General features: G+C 56.8%; 3 protein-coding genes and 1 pseudogene across 3 annotated transcripts; all 4 read right to left on the reverse strand.

Moving 5' to 3' along the window:
* Positions 1 to 1,859: 1,859 nt before the first annotated feature.
* On the reverse strand, positions 1,860 to 5,744 carry LOC129212824 (protocadherin beta-15-like). The gene has a single exon (XM_054841944.1). The coding sequence runs from the start codon at positions 5,520 to 5,522 to the stop codon at positions 3,081 to 3,083; it is 2,442 nt and encodes an 813-aa protein (XP_054697919.1). The 5' UTR covers positions 5,523 to 5,744; the 3' UTR covers positions 1,860 to 3,080.
* Positions 5,745 to 11,492: 5,748 nt separating this feature from the next.
* On the reverse strand, positions 11,493 to 14,566 carry LOC129212949 (protocadherin beta-15-like). Its single transcript, XM_054842185.1, has one exon. The coding sequence runs from the start codon at positions 14,324 to 14,326 to the stop codon at positions 11,885 to 11,887; it is 2,442 nt and encodes an 813-aa protein (XP_054698160.1). The 5' UTR covers positions 14,327 to 14,566; the 3' UTR covers positions 11,493 to 11,884.
* A 343-nt stretch (positions 14,567 to 14,909) lies between these two features.
* LOC129212994 (protocadherin beta-8-like) lies at positions 14,910 to 17,143 on the reverse strand (annotated as a pseudogene).
* Positions 17,144 to 18,042: 899 nt separating this feature from the next.
* On the reverse strand, positions 18,043 to 23,030 carry LOC129212917 (protocadherin beta-15-like). The gene is made up of 2 exons (XM_054842139.1): positions 20,382 to 23,030; positions 18,043 to 18,924 (listed from the first exon to the last, which is right to left on the reverse strand). Exons 1-2 carry the CDS (start codon positions 22,818 to 22,820, stop codon positions 18,805 to 18,807), a joined length of 2,559 nt encoding a protein of 852 aa, XP_054698114.1. The 5' UTR covers positions 22,821 to 23,030; the 3' UTR covers positions 18,043 to 18,804.
* Between the last annotated feature and the right edge of the window lie 919 nt (positions 23,031 to 23,949).

Raw genomic sequence — 23,949 nt, forward strand, 5'->3', positions numbered from 1 at the left:
GGATCGGGAGGTCTTGCGCTCTTTGGAAAGCGTCCTTAAAGATGTGCCAGCTCTGTTCTGCTCTCTTGTCCCTCAAGGCAGTTACCCAGGGGCTTCTACTGACTCATGCCTACAACAGCTGCAAGTTTGTTTTCCTGAAATTCAGGCTCTGGACTTTACCCTTTGCCTGACCCCTGTCCCTCAGGACTGCAGACTCCACCACTGCATGATCACTGTAGCCCAGGCTGCCCCCAATCTTGACGTCTCTGATTAGCTCACTCGTGTTGGTGACCAACAGGTCCCATCTGACAGGCCTGTCTATTCCCTGGCCTGAGAAGTTATCCTTCCTAAAGGGCACCTCCAACGAGCCCCTCGGGAAAGTTCAGCAGTGTGTTCAGGCCCTCCGGTACACGCAACAGCCTCCCCTTCTCAGGAGGGAAAAACCGTAATAAAGCATCTAGTTATGAACTGCATCAAGCACACAAACCCTTGAGCTGGAACGACCAGACAACCAGCTGTTTGTCACCAGGAGGTGCACGTTCCTTGTGGTCTCAGTAAGAGAGAGGGAGGCACGCTGACTCTCGAAGATGTCATTCAGAACTCTCTCTCTTATAGCTCTCACTATTGGAAGGGATTAGCACAGAGAATGGTACGTCCCTGTAGAGGCCGAGAACCCTGAGCAGAGTAGCTTCACGCAGGACTCCAGCCACGCACAGCATGCCATGCAGACCCTGGTCATAGAAAAGAAAGAGTGCCCTCGTTTCAGCAGCTCACGCCAATTTAGGACTTTCCAGCAAGAAACCATTTCTAGTCATCATTTCTGCTGTCACAGTAGAAGAAGTTTGCATCTGGACTTTCTGCTCGCAGGTGGCTTTCTCGCTGGTACCACGTGGGAGCAGCCTGCAGGCTCCTCATTTAAATGAGCTGAGTTTATCCTTCCAGGAAAGGATCTGTGGAACACAACATAGCACAGGACAGCACAGGACAGGCCTGTGCCTGAAAGGAGGTTGTAAGGAGGTGGGTGTTGGTCTCTTTTCCCAAGTACGAAGTGACAGGATGAAATGAAATGGGCTCAGGTTTCACCAGAGGAGGTTCAGATGAGATATTAGGAAACATTTCTTCACCCAAAGGATTGTCAAGCCTTGGAACAGGCTGCCCTGTGCTTCAGTCACCATCTCTGGAGGTGGCGCTTAGGGACATAGTTTAGTGGTAGACGTGGTCAAGTTAATGTTTGGACTTGATGATCTCAGGGATCTTTTCCAAACTAAGTGATTCTATCATTCTACTCAGGTTAACTGGACCGTAGATCATTCTCTCCTGGATGTACAACGGTGTTCTGTCAGCATCACTACACCAGTCCTTTGCTCAGGACTTACTATTTATCAAGACCTTGTGGAAGGGATGGCATTTCCCTAGAGCAAAGCCTCTCCTTGGAAGCAGTTTTTGTTCACCAAATGCCCACCTCCTGGCGCTCCCCCAAGTACTTCTCAAAGGAACACGTACGCTGTCCTTGTGTCATCCATCTTCTGACACTGCTACAACTTTAGCGTCACTCCCCCCACCTCACTGCTTTGACGAGGCCTTTGCCCGCCCAGGCCCCTGTTAGCATACGGGCCAGTTACCCCTGACCTGGATCTAACTGCGCCCTGTTGTCACAAGAAGCTCAGTGGTCAGAAGACTTATAGAGGCCTGCCAGCAATTCCCTGCTCCCCACAACTTTCCTCAAAGCTCTTTCGACCATATCTCCAATCAGAAACAAAGTACCCGCTCAACTTGACCTCAAATAAAGGACAAAATGAGAAAAAACCTCCCAGGCTTTTCAAAAACTCTCACAGAGCTTTCCCAGAAAGAACATCCCTTCAAAGACTCCACACAAGGCATTTGGGTGTTCTCTTTATTGCATTGTTACACACAAGGGTACACTGCTTTACAACAGTACAGTTCAGAACTGCAGCACAACACAGCGTGAGGGCTTCCGAATATTCCGTGCCACACCGCCTTCATTCAAACAATTTGCTATGACACGTGTGGTGACACTCCTTCTTAAGGGGAATAGGCAAGACAATGCTGACAGGCAGTTCACAGAGTAGAAGGAGAAAGGGCAAAAAGGAGGATGCAAATGCTCTTGCACAAACCCAGACAATCATATCGGGACAGCTTTCCACTCCCATCAAGAAGCCTCTGAATGGGGGAACAACAATGATGAGACCCACCCCGATGCCCTTTTCCAAGTTCACCTCAGTTCCACCTTCCAACAAAATTGCTTGCAGCAACTTGAGAACCCAAACATAACGAACATATTTTCACAACTCTGTACAGTTATAGGCTATGCCAACACCATTCCTGTTGCTATATTTCCAAGGCAATCTGTTATCACCAGATAGAAATCTAGTGTGTTGTTTTCCTCTCCCTTAGAGGTAATGACACTGATCTACTCAAAGGGTCACAATACCCTTCTAGACTGCTGAGCACATCACAATAGTTAGACGTGAGCAGCTCCATGCTTCACTGGGCAGCCCTAGTGCAGCACATGCAGACACACAACGGCTGTACGGACAGACATAGTGACCAGAGGGCAAAACACACAGAGCCCACGCACCTCAGATGGAGACATGCAGGACCCACAAAAGGGAGAACCTCGAGCTTGCATCACATTGTGACACAGTACTCACAACTTCCTTGCTTTCCTGACCTGGGAGGAGGGCTACGTGCATTTCAGCGAGCATGTGATCTGTCTGCCCGACCTTGCCATTTCATTACAGCACAGAGCAAGAGGTCCATGGTCTTGCCTAACAACAAGGGAGACAAGAACATAGCCGGGGGCCCTGCAACTAACCCCACTCTTGAAGCATTTCAGAAATGGCTGTAACAGAGCTGAAACATTTCCGGAGTGAGGGAGCCCTGAGGTTCTTTTGCTTCGTTCTTTGTTTGTTGATTTATTATGGAGGGGGGGACAACCTTTCTTCTGACTTAGAATTTGAGGGAAACCAGGGATGCCAATTGCAAATGCAGATTAACTCTGCAGGAAGCGTTGCCACAAGCTGTAGCCTGGATCCCTTCCTGTGACGAGGCGTGAAGCCTCTGGCTGTGCTGACTCCACGCTAGGTAAAGGAAAGACTGTTGAATGGTTCGGCAGAGAGTGTCCCTGGGTTGTCTGGTGCCACGTCCTCCATGGTGATAGGGCCCCGGGGCAAATCCTGTTCATCATCGGCGCCCCCGCCCCTGGCACAGTGCTGAGGTGGCAGGCTGGGGAGGATGGGCTTGAGGAACTTGAACTCGCTGTTGCCCGAGCCTGTTGTGAGGCTGACCTCGTAGCAATAGGCGTGGGGCAGGGTCCCCGCATTGGCCGCCTCGGCCAGGCTGCTCTGCAAGTTGCCGGTGCCGTAAAGCACGTGCCCACCCTTCAGCTCCTTTCTCTTGCACACCTTATGAGTGACGAAGGCGACCGTGGACGCGAGGAAGAGGACCGAGACAAAGACCAATGAAATGATTAAATAGGTGGTCAGGGAGCTGCCCTCGTCCTCCGTGGCCAGGCTGCTCTGCGGTAGGCGCACCTCCGAGAAGTCACTGAGCAGGAGTGCGCTCAGTGCCGCAGTGGCTGACAGCGGTGGCCGCCCGTTGTCTCGCACCAGGATGACGAGCTTCTGCTTCACGGCGTCCCTCTCCGTCACTGGCCTCCTCAGCCGCACCTCCCCGCTTTGGGCACCCACCGCAAACAGCCCGGGGTCGCTGGCCTTCAGCAAGTGGTATGGGAGCCACGAGTTCTGCCCCGAGTCGGCATCAACAGCCACCACTTTGGTGACGAGGTACCCCGCCTCAGCCGAAACGGGCACCAGCTCGCTGGACGGTGGGCTGCTGTCCTGGGCGGGGTGCAGCACCAGAGGCGCATTGTCATTCTCGTCCACCACGACAAGGCGGACGGTCACGTTGGCGCTAAGGCGAGGCGACCCCGCGTCAGAGGCGCTCACTGAGACCTCAATCTGCCTCACATGCTCGTAGTCCAGGGGCCGCAGCACAAACACGTGCCCGTTCTCAGAGTTCACAGAGATACAGGAGCAGGGAGGCTGCTCTGCTGGGTGCGCTGGGGCCAGGGAATAGGTCACCTTGGCATTGGGCCCCACGTCGGCATCCGAGGCGCTGATGGCTCCAACGAGCGCCGTGGGCACATTGTTCTCACGCACGTACATGGTGTACGAAGTCTGGTTGAAGACAGGCGCGTTGTCGTTCACATCAGAGATGTCCACCGTGAAGGTCTGGGTGGTCGTGAGAGGAGGTGACCCCGCGTCTGCTGCTGTGACAGTGAGGATGTACCGCGCCGTCTCCTCCCGGTCCAGCGCGCTCACGGTCACCAGCTCATAGTAATTCTTGTAGGCTGGTCGCAGGGAGAACGACAGCTGGTCTTCCAGGGCACAGGTGATCTTCCCGTTGGCACCAGCATCCCGGTCCCTGACCGTGAAGAGGGCGACCACCGTCCCGGGTGATGCGCTCTCGGGGAGGGGGCTGCTGAAGGAACTGACCACCAGCTCCGGCGCGTTGTCATTCACATCCATCACCTCCACCAACACCTTGCAGATTGCTGAGAGGCCCCCGCCGTCCGTGGCCCGCACGCTGAGCTCGTGATTCTCTGCCACCTCAAAGTCCAGAGGCTTTGTGAGTCTAATTTCACCGCTCACAGGGTCAATGACAAATGCCGAGGGGCTCTGGCCCACCGCTTGGCTGAATTGATAGGAGATGGCCCCGTTAGGTCCCGCATCCAGATCGGATGCCACCACCTTGACAACCACAGAGCCCTCCGGAGCATTTTCCAATACCTGGCCAACATACCGCTCCTGTGTGAAGACCGGAGAGTTGTCATTTACATCTAGAACAACAATGTGGACTTGGGTGGTCCCGCTCCTGGGTGGAGTGCCTCCATCCATGGCAATGAGACTGAAGTGCATCTCCGCCTGCTCCTCTCTGTCTAGTGGCTTTTCCAAAACCAGTTCCACATATTTGTCACCATTCCTCCGACTCCCAAAGGAGACACTAAAGTACTCGTTCTTGGGAGAGATGCTGTAAGCCTGGATGCTGTTGCTGCCAATATCCAGGTCCCGAGCCCCCTCCAGCGGGAAACGCGAGCCCGGGTCACTCCTTTCCGGGATCTTAAAAGTGACCTGTTGCTCGGGGAAAACGGGCGAATGGTCATTGATGTCCTCCACGGTCACCTCGACCCGAAAGAACTGCAGGGGGTTTGCCAGCAGGAGCTCGAAGGGGAGCGTGCACGTCCCGGACTGCCCGCACAGCTGCTCCCGGTCCAGCCTCTCGGCCACGACGAGGCGGCCGGTGCCGCGGTCTAAGCGAAAGTGCTGCCGGCCGTCCTCCGAGGCCAGGCGGGCGCGGCGAGCCGAGAGCTGCGCCGGGGCCAGCCCCGCGTCCTCCGCCACGTTCGCTACCACGGAGCCGCTCTCCCCCTCCTCGGCTACGGAGTAGCGGATGGGCTCGGAGCGAGCGTGCGGCAGGGAGAGGAAAGCAGAGAGACAAAGCACTTGCCTTGCGATCGCCATGTCGGGGCGGCGGACAGCCTCCGTCTCGCGGATCTCCCGCGCAGTCCTCCGCGGAAAGCGGTGCCCGGCAGCAGCGCGGCTGGGCGGCGGGCGTCCGTTCTCCCTCCCTCCCTCCTTCTCGCCGACTCCGGCTGGCGACCCGGAGCGCGGCCGCCGCGGCCCGGCAGCGGATGGCACGGAGCACCGCTCGCCGCCGCTACCCGGCTCCGCTCCGCTCGGCTGGGCTCCGCTCCGCTCGGCTCCGCTCGGCTCGGCTGGGCTGGGCTCGGCTGGGCTGGGCTCGGCTGGGCGGTGCTGGGCAGGGCCGGGCCGGGCCGGGCCGGGCTCGGCCGCCTCCCCGCCCGCAGCCGCTCGGCGCCGCCTTGGCCGGGAGCACCACCCTGCGGCCCGCGGCGGGACTGCGCCCGCCGCCGCCCGCTGCCCGCGCTGCCGGCTCGCACCGGCACACGGACCCGTGCGCACACACAGCTGCCCCGCGTCTTCCCCCGCTGCCCAGAGCCCGCGGGCGGGCGGGCGCGCTTGTCTCCCGGGAGGCCGATCCGTGCCCTTCGCGAAACACGGCGGCAAGACAAGCACGAGGCGGTTCCCACGGCGCCGTGGGCGGAGGCGCGGCCCCGATCCACTCAGCCGCCTTGCCCGGCCGGACCAGCCGCCCAGGAGCCTCTCCGCAGGGGCAGCACGCAGGAACCAGCACGGCACGGCACTACACCGACTCGGGAATCCCAGCCTGAGGACGGGGAACGGAGGCGGGTCTCGGCAAGGCTCGGGCGTGCACGCGCCTGCCGGCCGGCCAGTCCGGCGGCGGAACGGGAGCCACCAAGCTCCCCGCGTTGGCTTCCCTCTCGCCAGCCGGCCGCGAGCTGCACAGCGGTTCTCGCTCCTTGCCTCCCCGCAGGAGCGTGGTTGAGCTGCCGGAATACGCCGGAGAAGCCGTCCACCGGGGCGATGCCGAGGGTGGCGGTGGCGGAGCGCGGCGGCTGCCCGCGCTCTCGCACCAGCACGACGAGGCTCTGCCGGGGCGCGTCCCTCTCGGACAGGGCCCGCGCCGTGCGCACCTCGCCGCTGTGCAGCCCCACGCGGAACAGCCCCGGCTCCGTCGCCTTGGCCAGCTCGTACGACAGCCACGCGTTCTGCCCCGCGTCCGCGTCCACCGCCACCACCTTGGCCACCAGCGCCCCGGGCTCGGCCGAGCGCGGCGCCAGCTCCACGCCCGCCCAGCCCGCGCCCGGCGCCGGGTACAGCACCTGCGGCGCGTTGTCGTTCTCGTCCACGATCACGAGCCGCACCGACACGTTGCTGCTCAGCGCCGGCGCCCCGCCGTCCTCCGCCCGCACCCACAGCCCCACCTCGCGCACCTCCTCGTAGGCGAAGGAGCGCAGCGCGTACAGCGCGCCCGTCTCGCCTGCACCCTCAGCAGGACTCGCTCTCTGCCGGCCCCGGCATAGTCTCTCTCACAAGTTCTGCCCGCCGCATTGCTGCATAGAATCACAGAATGACAGAATGATTGATAGAACAATAGAATAGAATGACAGAATAACAGAATGGCAGAACAATAGAATCACAGAATGATAGGATGATAGAATCATAGAATCATAGAATGGTTGCAGTTTGATGGAATGTCTCCCTGGAGCCTTCTCTTCTGCAGGCTGAACAACACCAACTCTCTCAGCTTTTCCTCATAGCAGAAGTGTTCCATCCCCATTATCATTTTGTAGCGCTCCTCTGGACTCACTCCAACAGGCCCATGTCTTTCTTGCACTGGGGACACCCAAGCTGGACGCAGTACTCCAGGTGGGGTGTCACCAGAGCGCAGTAGAGGGGAAGAGTCCCCTCCCTCGACCTGCTGCTGGTGCAGCCCACGATACGGTTGGCATTCGGGGCTGCGAGCGCACATTGCTGGCTCATGTCCCATTTGTCACCCACCAGTACCCCCAAGTCCTTCTCCACAGGGCTGATCCCATTCCCTTCATCCCCCAGCCTGTATTGATCCCGGGGGTTGCCACAGTGCAGGTGCTGGACCTTGCACTTGGCCTTCTTGAACCTCATGAATTTTGCTTGGGCCCACCTCTCAAGCTTGTCCAGGTCCTTCTCAATGGCATCCCCTCTCTCAGGCGTACCACTCAGCCTGACGTCATCTGCAAATGTGCTGAGGGAGCACTCGATCCCACTGTCTGTGTCGCTGACAAAGCTACTAAACAGTACTGGTCCCCGGACGGAGCACCGAGGGACACCACTCATCACTGATCTCCATCCGGGCATAGAGCCATTGACCACCACTCTCTGGAGGCAACCATCCAGGCAAGTCCTTATCCGCCAAATAGTCCATCCATCAAACCCATCTCTCTCCCATGTAGAGAGAAGGCTGTTGTGGAGGACCGTGTCAAAGGCCTTACAGAAGTCCGGGCAGGTGACATCCATGGCTCTTGCCTTGTGCACTGAGGTAGTCGCTCCATCACAGAAGGCCACTGGGCTGGTCAGGGAAGACTTGCCCTTGGTGAAGCCATGCTGGCTGTCTCAAATCTCCTCCCTGTCCTCCATGGCTTCTAGGAGCATCTGTTCCTTGATCATCCCAGGCTGATGGGTCAGTAGTTCCCAGGGCCCTCCTTTCTACCCTTTTTAGAAATGGGTGCAATGTTTCCATTTTTCCAGTCACCAGGGACTTCACCTGACTGTCATGACTTTTCAAATGTCATGGCTGGTGGCTTGACAGCTACATCAGCCAATTCCCTCAGGACTCTCAGATGCATCTCGTCAGGTCCCATAGACTTATGTATGTTCAAATTGCTCAGCTGGTCTCAAACCCGATCTTCTCTTGCAGTGGCAGGCACTTTGCTCCCTAGTCCCTGTCTTCAGGTTCATCCACTCGAGCAGTGTGGGAAGAGAGGTGGCCAGTGAAGACTGAGGCAAAGAAGTTGTTGAGTACCTCAGCCAGGATCCTCCTTGTCTGCTGTTACCAGTTCGCTAGTCGTGTTCATCAGGGCAGGTACCCTTTCTTTGACCCTTCCTTTTCTGGCTGACATACCTATTGAAGATCTTCTTCATACTCTTTGCGTCCTTTGCCAAGCTCCAGCCACGCCTTCGCCTTCTTGACCCCATCCCTACACAACCGGCCAAAGTCCCTATATTCCTCCCAGGAGCCCTGTCCCTGCTTCCACTGCCTGTGCATTTCTTTCTTGCCTTTTAGTTTGACCAGCAGGTCTTTACTCAGCCGTGCCGGTCTCTTGCCTTCCTTTCCTGACTTCTTACACATGGGGATCGAGAGGTCTTGCGCTCTTTGGAAAGCATCCTTAAAGATGTGCCAGCTCTGTTCTGCTCTCTTGTCCCTCAAGGCAGTTACCCAGGGGCTTCTACTGACTCATGCCTACAACAGCTGCAAGTTTGTTTTCCTGAAATTCAGGCTCTGGACTTTACCCTTTGCCTGACCCCTGTCCCTCAGGTCTGCAGACTCCACCACTGCATGATCACTGTAGCCCAGGCTGCCTCCAATTTTGACATCTCTGATTAGCTCACTCGTGTTGGTGACCAACAGGTCCCATCTGACAGGCCTGTCTATTCCCTGGCCTGAGAAGTTATCCTTCCTAAAGGGCACCTCCAACGAGCCCCTCGGGAAAGTTCAGCAGTGTGTTCAGGCCCTCCGGTACACGCAACAGCCTCCCCTTCTCAGGAGGGAAAAACCGTAATAAAGCATCTAGTTATGAACTGCATCAAGCACACAAACCCTTGAGCTGGAACGACCAGACAACCAGCTGTTTGTCACCAGGAGGTGCACGTTCCTTGTGGTCTCAGTAAGAGAGAGGGAGGCACGCTGACTCTCGAAGATGTCATTCAGAACTCTCTCTCTTATAGCTCTCACTATTGGAAGGGATTAGCACAGAGAATGGTACGTCCCTGTAGAGGCCGAGAACCCTGAGCAGAGTAGCTTCACGCAGGACTCCAGCCACGCACAGCATGCCATGCAGACCCTGGTCATAGAAAAGAAAGAGTGCCCTCGTTTCAGCAGCTCACGCCGTTACAAACTTTCCTGAAAGAAAGCATTTCTAGTCATCATTTCTACTGTCGAAGAAGTTTGCATCTGGACTTTCTGCTCGCAGGTGGCTTTCTCGCTGGTACCACGTGGGAGCAGCCTGCAGGCTCCTCATTTAAATGAGCTGAGTTTATCCTTCCAGGAAAGGATCTGTGGAACACAACATAGCACAGGACAGCACAGGACAGGCCTGTGCCTGAAAGGAGGTTGTAAGGAGGTGGGTGTTGGTCTCTTTTCCCAAGTACGAAGCGACAGGATGAAATGAAATGGGCTCAGGTTTCACCAGAGGAGGTTCAGATGAGATATTAGGAAACATTTCTTCACCCAAAGGATTGTCAAGCCTTGGAACAGGCTGCCCTGTGCTTCAGTCACCATCTCTGGAGGTGGTGCTTAGGGACATAGTTTAGTGGTAGATGTGGTCAAGTTAACGGTTGGACTTGATGATCTCAGGGATCTTTTCCAAACTAAGTGATTCTATCATTCTACTCAGGTTAACTGGACCGTAGATCATTCTCTCCTGGATGTACAACGGTGTTCTGTCAGCATCACTACACCAGTCCTCTGCTCAGGACTTACTGTTTATCAAGACCTTGTGGAAGGGATGGCATTTCCCTAGAGCAAAGCCTCTCCTTGGAAGCAGTTTTTGTTCACCAAATGCCCACCTCCTGGCGCTCCCCCAAGTACTTCTCAAAGGAACACGTACGCTGTCCTTGTGTCATCCATCTTCTGACACTGCTACAACTTTAGCGTCACTCCCCCCACCTCACTGCTTTGACGAGGCCTTTGCCCGCCCAGGCCCCTGTTAGCATACGGGCCAGTTACCCCTGACCTGGATCTAACTGCGCCCTGTTGTCACAAGAAGCTCAGTGGTCAGAAGACTTATAGAGGCCTGCCAGCAATTCCCTGCTCCCCACAACTTTCCTCAAAGCTCTTTCGACCATATCTCCAATCAGAAACAAAGTACCTGCTCAACTTGACCTCAAATAAAGGACAAAATGAGAAAAAACCTCCCAGGCTTTTCAAAAACTCTCACAGAGCTTTCCCAGAAAGAACATCCCTTCAAAGACTCCACACAAGGCATTTGGGTGTTCTCTTTATTGCATTGTTACACACAAGGGTACACTGCTTTACAACAGTACAGTTCAGAACTGCAGCACAACACAGCGTGAGGGCTTCCGAATATTCCGTGCCACACCGCCTTCATTCAAACAATTTGCTATGACACGTGTGGTGACAGTCCTTCTTAAGGGGAATAGGCAAGACAATGCTGACAGGCAGTTCACAGAGTAGAAGGAGAAAGGGCAAAAAGGAGGATGCAAATGCTCTTGCACAAACCCAGACAATCATATCGGGACAGCTTTCCACTCCCATCAAGAAGCCTCTGAATGGGGGAACAACAATGATGAGACCCACCCCGATGCCCTTTTCCAAGTTCACCTCAGTTCCACCTTCCAACAAAATCGCTTGCAGCAACTTGAGAACCCAAACATAATGAACACATTTTCACAACTCTGTACAGTTATAGGCTATGGCAACACCATTCCTGTTGCTATATTTCCTAGGCACTCCCAAGGAGACAACCTGGCAAACCTTCTGTTATCACCAGATAGAAATCTAGTGTGTTGTTTTCCTCTCCCTTAGAGGTAATGACACTGATCTACTCAAAGGGTCACAATACCCTTCTAGACTGCTGAGCTGGAATTGTGCACATCACAATAGTTAGATGTGAGCAGCTCCATGCTTCACTGGGCAGCCCTAGTGCAGCATATGCAGACACACAACGCCTGTCCGGACATATATAGTGACCAGAGGGCAAAACACACAGAGCCCACGCACCTCAGACGGAGACATGCAGGACTCACAAAAGGGAGAACCTCGCGCTTGCATCACATTGTGACACAGTACTCACAACTTCCTTGCTTTCCTGACCTGGGAGGAGGGCTACGTGCATTTCAGCGAGCATGTGATCTGTCTGCCCGACCTTGCCATTTCATTACAGCACAGAGCAAGAGGTCCATGGTCTTGCCTAACAACAAGGGAGACAAGAACATAGCCGGGGGCCCTGCAACTAACCCCACTCTTGAAGCATTTCAGAAATGGCTGTAACAGAGCTGAAACATTTCCGGAGTGAGGGAGCCCTGAGGTTCTTTTGCTTCGTTCTTTGTTTGTTGATTTATTATGGAGGGGGGGACAACCTTTCTTCTGACTTAGAATTTGAGGGAAACCAGGGATGCCAATTGCAAATGCAGATTAACTCTGCAGGAAGCGTTGCCACAAGCTGTAGCCTGGATCCCTTCCTGTGACGAGGCGTGAAGCCTCTGGCTGTGCTGACTCCACGCTAGGTAAAGGAAAGACTGTTGAACGGTTCGGCAGAGAGCGTCCCTGGGTTGTCTGGTGCCACGTCCTCCATGGTGACAGGGCCCCGGGGCAAATCCTGTTCATCGTCAGCACCCCTGCCCCTGGCACAGTGCTGAGGTGGCAGGCTGGGGAGGATGGGCTTGAGGAACTTGAACTCGCTGTTGCCCGAGCCTGTTGTGAGGCTGACCTCGTAGCAATAGGCGTGGGGCAGGGTCCCCGCATTGGCCGCCTCGGCCAGGCTGCTCTGCAAGTTGCCGGTGCCGTAAAGCACATGCCCACCCTTCAGCTCCTTTCTCTTGCACACCTTATGAGCGACGAAGGCGACCGTGGACGCGAGGAAGAGGACCGAGACAAAGACCAATGAAATGATTAAATAGGTGGTCAGGGAGCTGCCCTCGTCCTCCGTGGCCAGGCTGCTCTGTGGTAGGCGCACCTCCGAGAAGTCACTGAGCAGGAGCGCGCTCAGTGCCGCAGTGGCTGACAGCGGTGGCCGCCCGTTGTCTCGCACCAGGATGACGAGCTTCTGCTTCACGGCGTCTCTCTCCGTCACTGGCCTCCTCAGCCGCACCTCCCCGCTTTGGGCACCCACCGCAAACAGCCCGGGGTCGCTGGCCTTCAGCAAGTGGTACGAGAGCCACGAGTTCTGCCCCGAGTCGGCATCAACAGCCACCACTTTGGTGACAAGGTACCCCGCCTCAGCCGAAATGGGCACCAGCTCGCTGGACGGTGGGCTGCTGTCCTGGGCGGGGTGCAGCACCAGAGGCGCATTGTCATTCTCGTCCACCACGACAAGGCGGACGGTCACGTTGGCGCTAAGGCGAGGCGACCCCGCGTCAGAGGCGCTCACTGAGACCTCGATCTGCCTCACATGCTCGTAGTCCAGGGGCCGCAGCACAAACACGTGCCCGTTCTCAGAGTTCACAGAGATACAGGAGCAGGGAGGCTGCTCTGCTGGGTGCGCTGGGGCCAGGGAATAGGTCACCTTGGCATTGGGCCCCACGTCGGCATCCGAGGCGCTGACGGCTCCAACGAGCGCCGTGGGCACATTGTTCTCACGCACGTACATGGTGTACGAAGTCTGGTTGAAGACAGGCGCGTTGTCGTTCACATCAGAGATGTCCACCGTGAAGGTCTGGGTGGTCGTGAGAGGAGGTGACCCCGCGTCTGCTGCTGTGACAGTGAGGATGTACCGCGCCGTCTCCTCCCGGTCCAGCGCGCTCACGGTCACCAGCTCATAGTAATTCTTGTAGGCTGGTCGCAGGGAGAACGACAGCTGGTCTTCCAGGGCACAGGTGATCTTCCCGTTGGCACCAGCATCCCGGTCCCTGACCGTGAAGAGGGCGACCACCGTCCCGGGTGATGCGCTCTCGGGGAGGGGGCTGCTGAAGGAACTGACCACCAGCTCCGGCGCGTTGTCATTCACATCCATCACCTCCACCAACACCTTGCAGATTGCTGAGAGGCCCCCGCCGTCCGTGGCCCGCACGCTGAGCTCGTGATTCTCTGCCACCTCAAAGTCCAGAGGCTTTGTGAGTCTAATTTCACCGCTCACAGGGTCAATGACAAATGCTGAGGGGCTCTGGCCCACCGCTTGGCTGAATTGATAGGAGATGGCCCCGTTAGGTCCCGCATCCAGATCGGATGCCACCACCTTGACAACCACAGAGCCCTCCGGAGCATTTTCCAATACCTGGCCAATGTACACATCTTCTGTGAAGACCGGAGAGTTGTCATTTACATCCAGAATGACAATGTGGACTTGGGTGGTCCCGCTCCTGGGTGGAGTGCCTCCATCCATGGCAATGAGACTGAAGTGCATCTCCGCCTGCTCCTCTCTGTCTAGTGGCTTTTCCAAAACCAGTTCCACGTACTTCTTGCCCTTACTCCGACTCCCAAAGGAGACACTAAAGTACTCGTTCTCGGGAGCGATGCTGTAAGCCTGGATGCTGTTGCTGCCAATATCCAGGTCCCGAGCCCCCTCCAGCGGGAAACGCGAGCCCGGGTTACTAGTTTCCAGGATCTTAAAAGTGACCTGTTGCTCGGGGAAAACGGGCGAATGGTCATTGATGTCCTCCACGGTCACCTCGACCCGAAAGAACTGCAGGGGGTTTGCCAGCAGGAGCTCGAAGGGGAGCGTGCACGTCCCGGACTGCCCGCACAGCTGCTCCCGGTCCAGCCTCTCGGCCACGACGAGGCGGCCGGTGCCGCGGTCTAAGCGAAAGTGCTGCCGGCCGTCCTCCGAGGCCAGGCGGGCGCGGCGAGCCGAGAGCTGCGCCGGGGCCAGCCCCGCGTCCTCCGCCACGTTCGCTACCACGGAGCCGCTCTCCCCCTCCTCGGCTACGGAGTAGCGGATGGGCTCGGAGCGAGCGTGCGGCAGGGAGAGGAAAGCAGAGAGACAAAGCACTTGCCTTGCGATCGCCATGTCGGGGCGGCGGACAGCCTCCGTCTCGCGGATCTCCCGCGCAGTCCTCCGCGGAAAGCGGTGCCCGGCAGCAGCGCGGCTGGGCGGCGGGCGTCCGTTCTCCCTCCCTCCCTCCTTCTCGCCGACTCCGGCTGGCGACCCGGAGCGCGGCCGCCGCGGCCCGGCAGCGGATGGCACGGAGCACCGCTCGCCGCCGCTACCCGGCTCCGCTCGGCTCGGCTGCGCTGGGCTCGGCTGGGCTGGGCTCGGCTGGGCGGTGCTGGGCCGGGCCGGGCCGGGCCGGGCTCGGCCGCCTCCCCGCCCGCAGCCGCTCGGCGCCGCCTTGGCCGGGAGCACCACCCTGCGGCCCGCGGCGGGACTGCGCCCGCCGCCGCCCGCTGCCCGCGCTGCCGGCTCGCACCGGCACACGGACCCGTGCGCACACACAGCTGCCCCGCGTCTTCCCCCGCTGCCCAGAGCCCGCGGGCGGGCGGGCGCGCTTGTCTCCCGGGAGGCCGATCCGTGCCCTTCGCGAAACACGGCGGCAAGACAAGCACGAGGCGGTTCCCACGGCGCCGTGGGCGGAGGCGCGGCCCCGATCCACTCAGCCGCCTTGCCCGGCCGGACCAGCCGCCCAGGAGCCTCTCCGCAGGGGCAGCACGCAGGAACCAGCACGGCACGGCACTACACCGACTCGGGAATCCCAGCCTGAGGACGGGGAACGGAGGCGGGTCTCGGCAAGGCTCGGGCGTGCACGCGCCTGCCGGCCGGCCCGTCCGGCGGCGGAACGGGAGCCACCAAGCTCCCCGCGTTGGCTTCCCTCTCGCCAGCCGGCCGCGAGCTGCACAGCGGTTCTCGCTCCTTGCCTCCCCGCAGGAGCGTGGTTGAGCTGCCGGAATACGTCGGAGAAGCCGTCCACCGGGGCGATGCCGAGGGTGGCGGTGGCGGAGCGCGGCGGCTGCCCGCGCTCTCGCACCAGCACGACGAGGCTCTGCCGGGGCGCGTCCCTCTCGGACAGGGCCCGCGCCGTGCGCACCTGGCCGCTGTGCAGCCCCACGCGGAACAGCCCCGGCTCCGGCGCCGTGGCCAGCTCGTACGACAGCCACGCGTTCTGCCCCGCGTCCGCGTCCACCGCCACCACCTTGGCCACCAGGTCGCCTGCGGCGCCCAGCGCGGCACCAGCTCGACAGCCGCCGCGCTGCTCTCGGGGTGCGGATGCAGCACGATGGGCGTGTTGTCGTTCTCGTCCCGCACCAGCACTCGCAGCACCGCCTGGGAGCTGAGCAGCGGCGAGCCGCAGTCGGCGGCGCGCTCCGCCGCTTCGAAAGCGCGGACCTCCTTGTAGTCTAGAGGGCGCAGCGCCCTCACGTTTCCGCTCTCCGCGTCCACGGACACGAATGATGCCACGGCGGGATACCGAGGGCGGCTCCAGCGCATATCTCACGTGGGCGTTTTTTCCCGCGTCGGCGTCCATGTACTCAGGCGGCCCAGCGTCATCACCGCGGGCTTGTTTTCGCTCAGCACCATGGTGCAAAAGGCCTGAGCGAAATTGGGAGCGTTGTCGTTCACGTCCAGGAGCTCCACGAACAAAGTCTTGGACACCGACAGTGCGGGAGAATTCTCGTTCCAGGCCCAAACGGTCACAATGTATTCTGCCACCTGCTCCCTGTCCAGCGCCTCCGATGTCACCAGTACGTACGCGTCGCCCGCCAGTGACATGATGCTAAATGGGTGCTCGCCCATCAGCTCGCAGCTCGTCCTGCCGTTGTCCTCCGAGTCCCGGTCCCGCACGTTTGAAGAGGGCCACCACGGTGTTTGCTCATGTCTTCCACTTTCACCTCCACTTTGCAGTGCACGGTTTTGCGCCCTGCATCTGTGGCCTGGACGTCTATCTCGTTGATCTTCGTTTCTTTGTAATCCACTGGCTTTTGTAGTCGAATCTGCCCTGTCTCTGGATTTATTGTAAAGGTCTTGAGATTTTCCTCTGGATTTTGAACTAGGTAGTAGGCTATTTCCCCGTTCGTTCCTGAGTCTAAATCGCTAGCAGACACTGTCACCACTAAGGTACCCTGGGAGCTATTTTCTAGCACTCGGACTTTATACAGACTCCGGCTAAATACTGAGATGTTGTCATTTGTATCCAGGACTACCACGAGCATTAAGGATGTACTAGACCGCGGTGGAGACCCACCATCCGAAGCCGTAATGCTGAAAGCCACTTCTGCCTGCTGCTCCCGGTCCAGGGCTCAGTCCAACACCAGTTCGCCGTACCTCCTCCCGCCACTCCGCCTTCGGGTGTAGATATGGAAATACTCCTTCGAGCTGATACTGTAATGCTGAAGACTACTGCTCCTCACATCTGGATCCTGAGCGCTTTCCGACAAAAATCGAGCCCCCGGCATTGCAGTTTCCGGGATCTTGAAAACTATCTCTGTATTTAAGAACATAGGAACATGATCGTTTATGTCGGTGAGGCTTACCTCAGCTCAGAAGGACTGCAGTGGACTCTCCAACAGCACCTCGAAACGCACCAGGCAAGGCTCGGTCTGCCCGCACAGCTCCTCCTGGTCCATCTGCTCTCGCTCCACCAAATCTCCGGTGTGTTGGTTCAGCTGTAAATACTGCTTTTCTCCTTCAGGAACGAGCTGAGCCTGTCGAGCCGATAATTCCTCACCGGTCAGTGACGAATCCTTAGCTATATTCACCACAAAAGAGCCTCTCCACCTCTTCCGGCACAGAATACCGGTTAGTTTCTGCTCTCATCCCAGACACGTAGAGGAGCAGGATCAGAGCCACCGCTCTCCCTGGGAGCGGTTCCTCGCTCTTCCTCAGCTCCATTCCCTCCCAGTGAATCGATCTCCTCCCCCTGTGAACTGGATGGAGCTGCCGATCCAGCCCGCCGACCCTCGAGCAGACCAGCCCGGGATGGTGCAGCCCCGCGAACCCCGCGGGCGGTGGATCTGGGAGCTGCGCGGAGCCTCCGCGCCTCTGCAGTCAGCAGCGGCACCAGGCGGCCAATTTGCCGAAGGACGCGGAGATTTCCCAGCACAAAGACTGCGGAACAGAGAGAAACAAACCGCTCGATTTCTCTCTTCCGAGGTCAGGGCATACAGATTTAACTGCCCATACAATCCTGTTCAAAGTATGGCCACCACGTGAATGAACAGTGCTTCTGTTTGCCTTTTATCTGAAAACAATATTTATTTAAAGCTGTTTTTTTCTAATGTCCCTCCTCACAACACTTTGAAGAGTTTATGCAGAGTGAAGAAATGACTTTTAAGCTGTTTAGCTAAAAAAGCTGTGTATTGTTTCAGGTGTCTAGCATGAATCAGCTGGTCCATGAACCACGGCAGCCATAGCCATGTAGTTCCCGTAGTAATTCTCGGGTGGGTTTCTGTAATGAACCGAGACTGTTCCCCCAATTCACGACCTCATGACCTTGCAAAGGGGCTGGAGGGCAGCAAATCTCGGACTCTTGGCTCAGACAAACCCCTCAACCTTACTTCAGCTTCTGAGAATGGCCAACTTCCAGCTCACTCTGATTTCCCCTACATAAAATCCACTCCAAAATGCACAAAATTATTCCCAAAATCTTGCTCTTGGGGTGGCTTGTTCCTCGGCGATGGCTGTAGCAAGTGATCTTCGAGATAGCACACTCACCCAAGGGAGTTCCAAGTAGGTTTTATTGTTTTCTGTCATCAGGCATTTGACTCTTAAAAATGTGTGAGTGACAGGAAATATCAGAGTACTTTATAGATCAAAACTGATTAATGAAAGGAAAGAAAACAGAAAGCTTCTTGACACCCTATATTCTACAGCGCCTTAAGTTTATTGTAAACGTTTTAGCCTATTTTACCGTAAAACCACAAACAGTACTTTAACTCTCTACTGCCTTATACTCAAAAATCCTGAAATGTTAATTTCAACTTTAAGTTATGAGGAAAAAAACCCAAACAACCAAAACAAAACATTGCTCAAAGCCCACTCTTTACAGTGCAGAGAACCTGGTCAAATATGCAAAGCATGCCAATGTCAGCCATTTCTAATGTAACCACTTCTGTTTCTTATTAAGGAATTCCTTTGCAAGCACCACTTAATTTTGCTTAATATTTGTTTGGCCTGGTGTTGAACACACTGCAGAAAATTAAGATATTATTACAGAGCCATCTCCATAAGAAAAAAAAATGCAGAAAAAATTATGTAGGAAAGTTATCTTAAAGATCTGCTTCAGTTTTCACAATTTGCCTTAATATTTAGAAGAAGTAGCACTTTCACAATCATACATCAAGTCTCAGTGTAATCAACATGCAACACAGTCCTCCTCCTCCATCCATATCACAATTACAAAATACCTACATGAATAAAGTACTGCTCAAGAGGAGAGTGTTTCTGTTCTCTTACAGAGAAGACTTGTACCTTCCTGGTACTTTTTTGGTGGGTATCTGGTCTCTTCATTCTCTTTTCCCAGTGAGGACAGACATGCTTGTCTTTCTCCTCACTTACTGATGGCTGAGCCAAGGGTTTTGATCAGAATTGACGTTTAGCTCCATCCCCCTGTTTGCAGCGCAAGCTGCTTCTGCAAGTCTGGGCCCCATGTCTTCAGAGAGGGGAGCTCTGCCCTGCAAAGAAGAGAGTGGAGGTTGTCATTTGGGTGTTGGAAGGTAAGCAGGCCTCAGCAAGAACCTTAGAGGGCATGTCTTACACCACTGCATGTGTGACACCACTCTTCTCTACCCAGAGCCAAAGAGGAGGCTGGACCAGGTGGTGGATCTCTGACCTGAATGGGGAAAATCTAAAGGTAGAAAGCATCCCCCACTGTAGACATCACAAAGACACTACTGTAAACCTCTTAGGAGTTTGAGGGAGTAATTTAAGATGGTAAGAACCCAAAATAAAACCACTTTCTCACAAACAGTAAATGCAGTTTAATGTTGACGGGTCCTTGTCTCCCGAGGCTACTGCGACTGTGGTTCTGAGAACCTGCAGTAAAGTGAGTCCAAGTCACCAGTGGTTATGAAATACAAAAATGTTAAGGGATGACTGTAAGATGGTGTTTGTGGGTCTTCAGCCTCCTATGTGTTCATCGTCCAGAGTCTTGTGAAGTGCTAGATGGATCACCAGAAACTAGTAACCCCATGTTTAGAGGGGACTTGGACTCACTGGGAGAGTGAGGAGAGAAGGAGCTGTTTCAATGATCACCTCTTGTTGTCCCCCCACCATGCTCTTTGAAAAGCTGGAGGTTAATGGGCGCCTCAGACATGACTCACTCTAAGTTCACCACAGTACTGAGAAGAGAGGTGCTGGTACTGTCTGGGAGCACCCAGCTGGGTCAGGAAAGAATGGGAGGGTGTGTTGTAAAGTCACAATAACCACTTTTTTCTGGTCAATACTGTTCATGCAAGCCACAGAACTATAAGGGAATTTAATAGCAGAGGTCCCCACCTCCGTGGCCTCCAGCAGCTTGTAAGACAGCTTGAGTTCAGCACTGCCACCACTCTGGTGAATGGCACTTGGCAGCGCCAAGCACCAGCTCCTAACAGCAGTGCAGGGGACACCATCAGTGAGGTGACACCCCTTTGCACCATTATTCCTGCAGTCCTGGTTAACACTGGACAGGACCACTACATTCCTGATGCTGCCGCCTCTGGGAGGACGTGTCCCCAGGAGCAGTGTCGTTCCTGCTCTGGGTCCCTACGGGGTCTACACTGTGTGTGGACAGGAACTGATGTGTGGCTCACACATCTATACCCCTACTTCTCATCTTCTCATGATCCAGCTGCTCCCCTTTGGGGTGACACCAAAGACTTGATCTAACGTGGATACCCAGGGCATAGAGCTGGATGCAGAGGAGTGCAGATGGTCAGCCCTTGGGGACCCGCTGAGCCATGCCGGCTCCTCATGGGAGGCCCCCACCAGTAGCTCTGAGACGATCTCTACCCTCTTCTCTGGCCCCAGTGCCTCCTCCACCACCAGCTCCGCAACATCGATAGTCCTTACTCCCAGAGGTGACATCCCCCTACCCCGCGCTGCTCCCTCCCTGCTCCCCCCATCTCCTCGGCCTGACCAGGTCCCTCACCTGTGCAGCCCAGTCACCTTCTTCCCCAAGGTTGGCTGCCTCTTGCGAGCACACTGAGCTCTGCTGTTCGCCCGGGGCGGGAGGCAGCCCGGCAGGGAAGCAGGGGAAGAGGGGTCTGAGGAACCGAAACTCGCTGTTGACGGTCCCGGTGGTGAAGCAGACATCATACGCATAGCTGCGGGGCAGGGAGCCTGCGTTGCTCTCCGTGGCAGACTTCGGGAACGCAGGCAAGGTCTCTGCCTCGCTCCACCTGGTGCGCCGCACCTTCACCACCACAGCGGCCACCGCGGTGGCCAAGAACAGCACCGACACGCAGGCCAGGCAGACGATGAGGTACAGGGTCAGTGGCCCGTCGGGCTCAGCGGCCAGCACCTCCTCCCTCACCCGCAAATGGGCCTCGGAGAAGCCGTCCACCAGGGTGATGCCGAGGGTGGCGGTGGTGGAGCGCGGCGGCTGCCCGCGGTCTCGCACCAGCACGACAAGGCTCTGCCGGGGCGCGTCCCTCTCGGACAGGGCCCGCGCCGTGCGCACCTCGCCGCTGTGCAGCCCCACGCGGAACAGTCCCGGCTCCGTTGCCTTGGCCAGCTCGTACGACAGCCACGCGTTCTGCCCCGCGTCCGCATCCACCGCCACCACCTTGGCCACCAGGTCGCCTGCCGGCGCCCAGCGTGGCACCAGCTCGCCCACCGCCACGCTGCTCTCAGGGGGCGGATACAGCACGATGGGCGTGTTGTCGTTCTCGTCCCGCACCAGCACACGCAGCACCACCTGGGTGCTGAGCGGTGGCGAGCCACCGTCAGTGGCGCACACCACCACCTCGAAGGCGTGCACCTCCTCATAGTCCAGCGGGTGGAGGATATAAACATCCCCATTTTCAGAGCTGACTGACACGTCGGGCTGCTCCTTGCCCTCCTGCCGCACCAGTGCATAGTTTACATGGGCGTTTTTTCCCGTGTCGGCATCAGTGGCATTCACGCTACCGATCCGGAGCATGAGGCCGTTGTTCTCCACCACCAACATGGTGTAAACCTCCTGGGTGAACTCTGGGGGATTGTCGTTCACATCCGATATCTGCACGAAGATGCTTTCCCGAGAGCTGAGCTGCGTTGTGCCCCAGTCCATGGCTGTGATGGTGATGTTATACTCCGCCATCCTCTCCCTGTCCAGTGCCGCATTTGTTCTCAGTTCATAGTAATTATCAAAAGTGGGGGTGAGACTGAAGGGCAAGTCCCCGTCGATCGTGCACTCTGTCCGGCCATTGTCCCCGGAGTCCCGGTCCCGCACGCTGAACAGGGCCACCACGGTCCGGGGGGGGGCGTCCTCGGGAATGGAGGCAGTGAGGGAGGTGAGCGCTATCTCCGGGGCATTGTCGTTCACGTCCAGGACCTCCACCTGCACTTTGCAATGCGCAGACAACCCCCCGCCGTCGGTGGCTTTCACCACCATCTCGTGGTTTTCTGCTTCCTCGAAGTCCAGGTTGCCCGAGACCCGTATCTCCCCAGTGGCAGGGTTCAGCTCGAAGAGCTGCCGGGACCGCTCCGATGTCTGGGTGAAGCCGTACCGCACTTTCCCGTAGGACCCTTCGTCGGGATCCGCGGCCGCGACTCTGACCACCAGCTGCTCGGGGGGGCTGTTCTCGGCCAGGCGCACCTCGTAGACCTCCCGACCGAAGACTGGGATGTTGTCATTGGCATCCAGCACCACGATCCGGACTTGAGCCGTGCCGGACCTGGGTGGCGAGCCCCCGTCGGTGGCTGTGAGGAGTAAATTCAGCGCGCTCTGCTCTTCGCGGTCCAGCTGCCGCTCTAGGACGAGCTCCGCGTATTTTGCTCCACCTTTCCTTGTTCCGAGAGCGAGGGAGAAATGCGAATTGGACCCGAGGCTGTAGTTCTGCAAGCCGTTGCTGCCCACGTCCTTGTCCTGGGCGCTTTCCAGAGGGAAACGGGACCCGGGAGATGTCGTTTCGGGAATCTCTAAAACCATCTCCTTCTCCGGGAACACGGGGGAGTTGTCGTTCACGTCACGAACCTCCACCTCTCCTCGGATCAGCTGCAGCGGATTTTCAAAGAATATCTTAAAGAAGAGTGTGCAGGTATCGCTCTGCGGACAGATCTGCTCTCGATCCAGGGACTCCTTTGCCGTCAGGACTCCGGTGTTTTCATTGAGGCGGAAAAGCTGCTCGTTCCCCTCGGACACAACGCGGGCCTTGCGAGCCGCGAGCTGGCTCGGAACAACCCCCAGGTCGTTTGCAATATTGGCGACAAAGGAGTCCCTCTCCATTTCCTCCGCCAGAGAATAACGGAGGGTTTCGGCCCCGCTCTGACACACGCAAACGTACAGAATAAACAAGATCACTTGCCTCTTGCTGCCTCCGCACCGTCTCCCCCACGCCATTACTCTCCAGAAAATCCATCCACCGTTCTCCGTGGTTCCCAGCATTTTTAAACAACGTTCGAGGCAGAGCGACGTTTGTCGGGAATGCCGGGGTAAGGGGTCCGAAAGCCCCCGAGCACCCCTGTTCCGTGTACCGCTGCCCTCCCGAGGAGCTCACACGGGCTTTTTGTCTCCCTGTGCCTGCAAACCCGGTGCGGGCAAAGGAACCTGCCGGTCCGTGGCCAACACCCCCACCCAGCGTCGTAAAGGGGGAATATTTCCTCTGCCTTCTCATTCGGGCCAGCACTGTTGATTCGGAGTTTGCTTCTTGAATCTGCACTTTCCGTGCCAAACCGAAGCCAAAAGGCGCGGTGTAAATGCTCTCTTCGTTTGGAAGCAGGCTCCCTCCCGCATACAGAGCGCTGCTCTGGGTGTCACTTCCCAGCTCGCAACGGCTTCGTACACAGCTTACAGTGTTGTGTTGGTATTGCAAGATTTGCCACTTCCACAGGATGCCTTGCGGGATTTTCATCTCTTCTCCACTTGTTAATGAGCACAGGACAGTTAGCAAGTGGGGCAGGTCAGAGAAGCACCGCTATTGAATATGAGAGTTGGTACCAGGGAAAGGTCCCGAAAGCAAATGCTTCATCATCGCCTCAGTTCATCATCACCTTAGTTCACGATCACACTAGAATGATAATGTTCTTCTAGGACACATCATCCTAATGCTGTTTTCTTCACAGTGTGTATCACACCTCGTCCAAAGGTCACATAACTCCTTAATTGACAGGAGTATCCTCCCCTGCCGCCTGCTGACCCTTGCACTCATGATAAGATGTGTGACTGTGTAACACATTCGTGACAAATGTCCCCAGACGTACACAAACATCGAAATGCTGAAGCCTGTTTTCATGTTCTGGAGGTATACAGCCCTTTTTCCTCTGATGTTACCACACACAGTCAGAGATACGGTACTGGGAGGTCAAACCCGAACTCCTGTATCTGTGTAAGGATATAAGGCCAACAGCTATTTGATACAAAAGGCAAGGAGAACAAACAGGAGAGGTCGTAAATTAAACGCCCAGATACACAAACGCTAACGACCAGGAGCTGACGGAGACAATAGCAAAGACCAGGGAGCTAATGACACCGATCGACGGGCCATTAAAACAGCAATTCAAGTGTAACATCCAAG

This window comes from Grus americana, chromosome 14 (assembly GCF_028858705.1).
Source record: "Grus americana isolate bGruAme1 chromosome 14, bGruAme1.mat, whole genome shotgun sequence".
NCBI lineage: Eukaryota > Metazoa > Chordata > Aves > Gruiformes > Gruidae > Grus > Grus americana.

What these genes read in the sequence shown, in the direction of transcription:
- LOC129212824 (XM_054841944.1), bottom strand. Translation starts at nt 5,522, where the DNA reads ATGGCGATCGCAAGGCAAGTGCTTTGTCTCTCTGCTTTCCTCTCCCTG.
- LOC129212949 (XM_054842185.1), bottom strand. Translation starts at nt 14,326, where the DNA reads ATGGCGATCGCAAGGCAAGTGCTTTGTCTCTCTGCTTTCCTCTCCCTG.
- LOC129212917 (XM_054842139.1), bottom strand. Translation starts at nt 22,820, where the DNA reads ATGCTGGGAACCACGGAGAACGGTGGATGGATTTTCTGGAGAGTAATG. An exon ending in AAGGTGACTGGGCTGCACAG is followed by an intron (nt 18,925 to 20,381) that starts GTGAGGGACCTG and finishes TCTTCTTTGCAG; the next exon opens with GGCAGAGCTCCCCTCTCTGA.